General features: G+C 57.6%; 1 protein-coding gene across 1 annotated transcript; it reads right to left on the bottom strand.

The window, feature by feature from the left end:
- Positions 1 to 4409: 4409 nt before the first annotated feature.
- On the bottom strand, positions 4410 to 7691 carry PRF1 (perforin 1 (pore forming protein)). Its single transcript, XM_005882708.2, has 2 exons — positions 7153 to 7691; positions 4410 to 6249 (listed from the first exon to the last, which is right to left on the bottom strand). The coding sequence occupies exons 1-2, from the start codon at positions 7689 to 7691 to the stop codon at positions 5121 to 5123; spliced, it is 1668 nt and encodes a 555-aa protein (XP_005882770.1). The 3' UTR covers positions 4410 to 5120.
- Between the last annotated feature and the right edge of the window lie 240 nt (positions 7692 to 7931).

Here is a 7931-nt window from a genome sequence, read left to right as displayed (position 1 = left end):
AACCCTCGAAGTGCCACGTTACCACGGAGAGGGAGAGGCCTGGGTGGTACCGATGTCCTCCCTTAATGACCACCTCCCGGTGGTGGAGGGCCTCCGCGGAGGTCCCAGTTCGAACGGTGATGCTGCCGGTGAGTGGAGAGGACGGGAGACCCAGACGTTTGCCTGGAGGCCACTTCCCTGCAGGCGGGTGAGTGCTGAAGGGAATTCGGGTCTCCCAGGGGAAAAGCCATTGTCCTGCGGGGAAACTGATGTCACTGCCTTTTAAAGATGAAACCAGGAACCAGCTGTTGTGGAGATTAACTGTGAGCCCAGATGTGCACTTGGAGCCCCACAGTAAACAAATTCTGCTGATACCTGCCAAACAACAGCTGTGCTGGTTCTGGCCCCAGGGCTGTGTATCCGGGCCTTTGAGAAGAGAAAGGCAAATGGAGCGGGGCTTCTTCAAGCATCACGACAGCAGTACCCCGGGGCCTGCCTGCTGAGCAGATTCAGGGAGACAGGCCAGGCGCTGTGGGTCCATTCAGCCACGGCTGCTAAGGGCCAGGATTAGATGCATATAGAATCAGGGCCTGGCCCCTCCGAGCGGGACAGCAGTGCAGAAGTCTCTGTTCTAGCCCCTTGTTTTACAGCCGGGGTCTGCAGGGGATGTTTTATGTGATTGCAATGTGCTAAGAGAGTGGATGGTGTTGGGGCTCAGCCTCTGATCAAAATCCAGGCTCACATAAAGCTCTCTATGGCCAGTGCGGGGTGCGTGTGTGACCGGGGTCATGTCATCTGTGGGCTGGGTTTCAGTCTTTGGCTGCTCGTGAGGTCCTGTCTGTGAGGGGGGTGGATCCCTTTCTGTGTGACACTAACCCTAACCACCTGTGAGAATCTCACCTGTGCCCCTGGTCTCAGCTGCACCAGACCTACCCCCACCCCGAGCAGTGGAAACCAGGCAGGCGGTCTGCTCCGGCCGGTGTGTGTGGCCACGTGGGCCGTGGAGGTCTTGGCTGGAAAGGACCTCACCAGGCAGCAGGGGCGGGAGGGAGAGCAGCATCCACGAGCAGGTGAAGGTGGTGGGCCTGGCCCTGCTGGGTCACAACCTTCCCAGGCCAAGTGAGCACCAGCTGTGGCCAGAGAAACAGCTGCCTAGCTGAACTGAGTCCACAGAGAAATGAGAGGTCGGTGGGTAACACCGAAGAGGCTTTCCTCAGCCCCGCGAGAGGTTCTCACTTCTGTGGTCAGTAATGGAGAGCAGGGCCGGCCCAGCCCCACGCCACCTCTACCCGGGCAGTGTGTGTCCCCTCTGTGGCAGCCTGCACTGGAGTCAGCCCAGTGGTTCTTCTGCCCAACCAAGTCTGAGGTGGGGCCAGAGATTTGTATACACGGAATCCCTCACCACGACCAGGGCTGGACGTCACAAGGAGGCAGTGTAACACGATGGCTCATTTCCTCCACATGTAGAACAGCTGCCTCCAGAGGCACCGAGCTCTCTGACTCTGGGAGAGTTTGAGCAGAGGCTAGCCCAGCCGTGGGCAAACTACGGCCCGCGGGCCAGATCCGGCCGTTTGAAATGAATAAAACTAAAAAAAAAAAAAAAAAGACCGTACCCTTTTATGTAATGATGTTTACTTTGAATTTATATTAGTTCACACAAACACTCCATCCATGCTTTTGTTCCGGCCCTCCGGTCCAGTTTAAGAACCCTTTGTGGCCCTCGAGTCAAAAAGTTTGCCCACCCCTGGGCTAGCCGCTAGAAGGTTCCTTGGTTCTTTTCTTTCTTTCTTTCTTTCTTTCTTTCTTTCTTTCTTTCTTTCTTTTCCCTTCTAATTATCCACCCAATATTTTCCAAGTATCAAACTTATGCCAGGTGCTAGACTAATTGAATAAGAGAGAAGTGGCCTTTGGCCCTTGGGAAAGAATGGGAACTATAGGAGCTGAGTAGTAGGGGCTGTGACCTAGACCTGGCAGTCAGAGAAGGCTTCCTGGAGGAAGCCACATTTGAAGCTGAAGCCTGAAGGCTGAGGAGGACTTAGGACAGAGGAGACAAGTTCCAGAAAGAGGAGGCAGCATGTATGAAGGGCCAGAGAGCGCATGGCCCACAGAGGAATCCATACGCTCAGGGAGGCGGGGCTTAGCGAGGGGAGAACAGAGTGGAGAGTGGGGTCGGCATGCGTGCCACATTAGGAGGTTTGAGTTTCATCCCAAGGGCCACAAGGAACCAATGAAGGGTTTTAAGCAAGGCAATGATGTGGTAAGATGTGCTGCTTAGCTGGTTTCCCCAGAGGCAGACCCTGAGACAGGGACCGGGTAGTTTATGTGGGAGGTGATTCCAGGAAATAGCAGTAGGGGAGTGGGGAATTGAGACGGGGAAGGGAGTCAGCCAAGAGAGCGTGTGTGGCCAAGCAAATCATCTCTGTGGGTACTGGAACTTAATCCTGCCGGGGACTCTGGGAGCCAGCGCGGGCTCTTCCTTCAGAGTTATTCCCCTTCAGGAGAGGGAGCTGGGTACGTGTAGACCACCTCCGTGGCCACTGAGCACTGTTCAGGGCCGGGCAGGGCATGGGCACTTCCCCAAAGCCGTGGTCTTCCAATGGGGCAGACAGAGTGGGCTACAGTATGAGCCTTCAGAGAGGGATGCAGGGGCTGGCTTAGAGGGGGGCTCCAGGGGACACGGGCAGTGTGTGGGCACCTCTGTGGCTATGGGGTGGTGAGGCAGGCAGGGCAGACAGGAGCCTGGAGATCAGTGAGGAGGCCACAGGAAGAGATGGTGGTAGCCTGGGCTGGAGAAGCGGTGGTGATGGGCAGAAGGGGACAATGTCAGGATGCAGAGATGGCTGGCCTTGGTGACAGATGTGGGGGAACGAAGAACACTGGAGAGGACTCTCAAAGCCACAAGGGGCTCCTGCACCTCCCCAAGGCTCTCCCTCATCTCCTTCTGCAGGCCCTCCCCTGCCTTGGTCCTCTCCTGACGTTCCCCCCAAGCCAGCCTCTCTGAGCCCTGTCATTCTCTCCAAAGCTGTGCTGGACAGAGTGCCAGGACACAAAGACACCTGGCCACTGACGTCGGTACCCACAGTTACGTCCCTTCTCCTTCTGGCCTCACTCTCCCTCCAGGTAAACCAGGAGGGTTAACCAGATAACCGCTCAGGAGCCCTTTCAGAGCACTGACCTTCTAGAAAGGCTCATGGTGCCCTTCGAATGGACTAAAACAAAGACCGTCCTTTTGGGGAAACCAAGGCCCAGGGAGCAGAGGGGCTTGTTGGAGGTCACCGGCCACGTGGGTACTTGACCAAGACTCCCATCGCTCATGGGAGCCGCTCTCTCAGCCTGCCCTGGCCCTGCTGCCCCACCGTGTTTATTTTCAGGCAGTGCAGCAGCCAGCGTGAAGTTTCAAGATTTCTCTCCTGCTCTTGTTTGTGTGTGTGGCTGTGAACGGAAACGTGTTAAGGATGGTGGTTTTTTTTTAAAAAATATATTTTATTGACTTTCCACAGAGAAGAAGGGAGACAGAGAGTTAGAAACATCGATGAGAGGGAAACATCGATTAGCTGCCTCCTGCACATCTCCTAGTTGGGATGTGCCGCAACCCAAGTACATGCCCTTGACCGGAATCGAACCCGGGCCCCTTACAGTCCGCAGGCCGACGCTCTATCCACTGAGCCAACCCGGTTTCGGCAAGGATGGTGGTTTTAAACCGGCTTGTAGCGCTCACCAGTCCCGCCTTTCCCGCTTGAGGATTCAGGCTCGGCGTACTATCGCACTCTCACTTTGGGACTTTTGAGTCTAGGGGTCCACACAAGCCTCAAGGGGCTTAATTTACAGGAGGCCTGTGCCGGCAGCTCCGAGCCCCGACCACGGCCCTGCACAGCCTGCGGGCCTGTTCCTAGTGTCCCAGGCACAGGAAACCCAGACCATTTCATTTTCTATCAGACCCCAAGGCTCTGCGTTTCCTGCACGCTGACCAGGTAGCCCTCCCACACCACCTGCTTGGAGCCCTGGGCCCCTCCTCTGAGACTCTGGGACAGGGGAGAGCTGTGCAGCCTGCAGTGGGTGCTGAGGAAGCCAGAGTTTCCGAACCGATTGCTCCAGATCAGTGATGGCCCTCACCCTTGTTCTCTTTGGCTGGGCCCATGTTTTCCCACATCAGTTTTTTTTTTTTTACAAGGTGAAATGAATTGTCAGCAATTAGAAGTCAAATTGGGATTTCTGGTTACTTTAAGGATCTAGAAGACCTGGCAGCACTGGGCTCACATTCCTGCCTGCGAATGTTTGGTTGGTGCGGAGCTGCAGCCTCCCCACCCCCAGATAAGACCTGTGCCCTTCAGTTCACCATAGGCCCCCCCCCACACACACACACACTCCCTATTGCCTCACAGCTGGGAGCTGAGTGTCCGTTGCCATGTGTTACCAAGTTTATGCTGCTATTTCTCAAATCAGAGAGTTATGAGGAAAGTAAAATATGTTGGGTCCCCACATTTCCAACAAAAGTGGAAGGCAAGTTCTTCTCTATTCCCTGCCTGCCGCTGGGTGAGCCACTGGTCCCGTCGTTAGGGCTGCTAGAGCAGCAGTTTACCTCCAGGGCTGTGTTTGTCCCCATCCCCTCCTCTGTCACAGCCACCACCGTTATAGGTGTCGTCACGTCGCATTTATTAGTTCTCTGGCAGGTTGTGTACAATGAGACAGGTCAAGAGAGCCCCTGGTCTGTCTGAGAGGCAAAGTTTGGTGGGCAAAGAAGACAGAAAACCGAGCCCCTGGGAGAGAAGGGCGAGATCTAAAATGATGAAAAATCACCATGTTAGAAAGGGAAGCTCTTAGGTGACTCCAAGCAGCCTGGTGGGAGTGGCCTCCTGGCCCTCTGCCCAGCTCCCGGCCTCAGCGCGGCCTGAGTAGCGACTGGCGGCCATGGCGCCCAGCAGCAGCTCATTGCCTGGGCTCCAGAATATTGGGGAGCCAAGGCAGTTTGGACGGGGAGACTCAGGGCTGCCTTAAATCCAGCCACCTCACAGAAAAGGGTGGTGGTGGGGGGAAAGCCCATTTTCTCTCTGTCTAATGGGGATATGAAGACAGATAGGCCCTGGCTCCCTCTGTGAGAACCCCTTCAGTCCGGGCAAGCAGGCCCTCCCAGGCCCCCGTTGTCACCATACTGCTCCGCTTCGGTTTCCCGGAGGCTCCCCCAGAAGCCCCTGGGGGGCGTACTGCAGGCAAGATCCCCCTGTCAGGTGAGGCAAGCATGTGGCGTTGTAGAAGAACTCCAGGCGACCGTGATTCAGGTTACACGTCGCCTTCTGTGGGCCGGACTGCGGAGTCCGGTCACAGGTACCAAGGAGATCATCGTCCCAGCCATAGTCCTGGTCCCAGACCTGCACCCTCAGGGGCCCCCCTGAGACCAGGACCACGTCCCCGAAGTCCAGCCGTGTCATCCACTTGGGGTTGTTATCGTTCCACACCGTGCCTGTCCTCAGCTCCTGGCCCCCAAAGAAGACCTTCAGGTAGGCGTCCGTGGAGGTAAATATGTCTCCCCACAGACCTGTCGCCTTGAAGTTCATCACCTCTAAGTGGGCCAGGCCCCTCTGCCGGGGACAGCAGTCCTGGTTGGTGACCGCTGAGCCGTGGCACACGCACCGGCAGGGGTCATGGGGGCTCTTCTGCTGGCCCAGTGGGCAGGGCCGGCTGCAGTCCTTCCAGCGTGCACGGTCCATCACATACTTGCTCACAGCCTGCCTCAGCGCCTCCCGCCGTGGGTCCGGCTTCTTCAGAAGCATGTGCAGCGGCTCCAGGTTGTAGTCCACCAGGCCGGGTCTGTCCACCAGGGAGTTCACCCAGGCTAAGAACTGCTCGGGCGCAGCGTGTTTCCCGAACAGCAGGTCAGGCATGGCGGAGTGGTGGCCGCCTACCACTTTGGAATAGCGTTCCTGGTAGGCCTCGTGGAAGGAGGCTGTCATCTTGTGCTGCTTCTTCTTCTCCTCACAGGCCTTGAATTCCGATGAGGAGCTGGCCCTGCTGCCTATGCTGACCTCGGCCTCCACGGCCAGGCATTCCCCCACCTCGTCGGCCGTGAGCCCTCCCAGGGCCAGCTCGCAGGTGCGCAGGGCGGTGAGGGCAAAGATCTTGCCACCCAGCTCCATGGACTTGATGAAGTGGGTACCGTAGTTGGAGATGAGCCTTCTGTAGTCGGGCTCGGTGGAGGCATTGAAGTGGGGGGGCAGGTCCCTGACGGCCCTCTTGAACTCGGGGTGGAGTGGCGGAGAGTGCACCAGGTGAAAACTGGGGGGATGGGGAGAGGGAAAGACATCAGGTGGGCCCAGCCGTGGGTAGTCTGTCCTGGATTCCGTAACTCCCTCAGATGCCCAGGGTCACATATAAATGGCAGAACTGGGACCCGAACCCAGGAAACCCACTCTGTCTATGCCTCCTCAATGGCCTTGCTACTTTGTCGAGGCATTTTCACTTTTCCTTTTCAAAATAAAGTTTTTCTTTCCTTTTTATTTTCTAATGATACAAGTGATGATACTGCAGGGAGGGTATTCCTCTAGCTTTGGACCCTAGTCCGGTGGTCCTTGTCTGTCCCGTGGTTTGGGCCCCATATGCCTGGGCTGCTGACGACCCTGGCCATGCAGGCGGGAGGTGCCCTGACTCACTGTGGGGAAAGGTGGCCTTCCAGTGTGAGGGATCAGGGCACGGGACTTGGGGTTGCCCTTTGAGATCATGCGTTTCTCAGGTGTGGGACCTACATCCCGGAGGGCTGGTGCTCAGCTCTTGCTCAGCGCCGTAGCCCTAATTCCCAGCATGGAGCATGGCAAAGCGGGCATGAATAGTGTCTGAATGGATGAAGGAGGCTCAGTGATGGGAGGGACCCAGCCAGGTCTCCTGCCCGCAGAAGGCTGGCAATGCCCAGGAAAGAGGGGTTGGGCATTCCGTAGGCCTGAAGGCACTCTGTTGGGGCTCTCAGCCCAGCCTTGCCTGCTCCCTCTCCACTGTCCCCTCCCTGGGCTCTTCCAGGTCAGGGCCACCGGGCGCTGGACCAGCTGGTGAGTGAGGACCTGGGCTGTGGCTTCCTCCTGGTGGAAGCAGCCTTCAGTCCCCACTGTGCCATGCCAGGGCTCCCAGACCACCCAGAATTCCCCAGAACTTTTTCAAGCCCCCTCTGTCATCACCCGCAGCACTCACCTATAGAAGCGACACTCCATTGTGTCGGTGCTGAAGCTGTACTGGTCCTGGTGGGTTTTCTCAGCCGCAAAATTGGCCTCTTTGGAGTGCGAGCCGGCCACGGTCACACGAGCACTGGTGCTGGGCTTGGGGTTTACGTTTAGCTCCCCCCGCCAGTCATTGCGGATGTTGGAAGCGGCATCCTTGGCCACGGTCTCTGTGGAGCTGGCCTTGGCCCTGACCAGATGGCGCTGGCAGCCTGTGCCCTGGGCCCGCCAGTGGGTGAGCGCCAGGGGCAGGCGCTGGCGGGCACCCCCTTTTAGGGTGTTGCGGCAGAGGGTGCAGGTGCCATCGGGCCGTAGGAAGCTCTCTGTATCCACCGGGAAGGAGCCTGAGCGCTTGAGACTGGTCACATCCACGCCCTCTCCCGCCAGCTCTGAGCCAGGCACCGCCTTGAGAACACTCTGGCACTCGGATCTCGCAGCCGTGTAGCAGGGGGCAGGGGCAGGCGTGGGCAGCAGCAGGAGCAGGATGCCCAAGAGGAGCACATGGGTGGCCATGGAGCTGTGGAGACAGAGGTTGTCTGAACTCCGGGAAGCTAGGGGCAGAGGTGAGGAGAATGGCTGACCCCCTCCCTCAGCCGGATGATCAGGGCACACAGAATGGGGAGGGGATGAGGCATCTCTCAAGTCATCGAATGCCAGAGCCGGAATGGCCTTTACAAACCTGGTCACCACATGGTACAGATGGGCCTAGCGTGGAGAAGGGACTTGCCCAGATCCACAGCCAGAGGAGCCCCT

The sequence above is a fragment of the Myotis brandtii genome, unplaced genomic scaffold (genome assembly GCF_000412655.1).
Source record: "Myotis brandtii unplaced genomic scaffold, ASM41265v1 scaffold735, whole genome shotgun sequence".
Lineage (NCBI taxonomy): Eukaryota > Metazoa > Chordata > Mammalia > Chiroptera > Vespertilionidae > Myotis > Myotis brandtii.
The sequence above is the reverse complement of the archived record's forward strand: the minus strand, read 5'-3'. Positions and strand labels throughout refer to the sequence as shown.

Bases quoted from the DNA above. Each gene is read 5' to 3' on its own strand.
- PRF1 (XM_005882708.2), bottom strand. From the start codon at position 7,691: ATGGCCACCCATGTGCTCCTCTTGGGCATCCTGCTCCTGCTGCTGCCC. The intron at 6,250-7,152 runs GTGAGTGCTGCG...CCATCCCCCCAG, and splicing joins ATGGAGTGTCGCTTCTATAG to TTTTCACCTGGTGCACTCTC.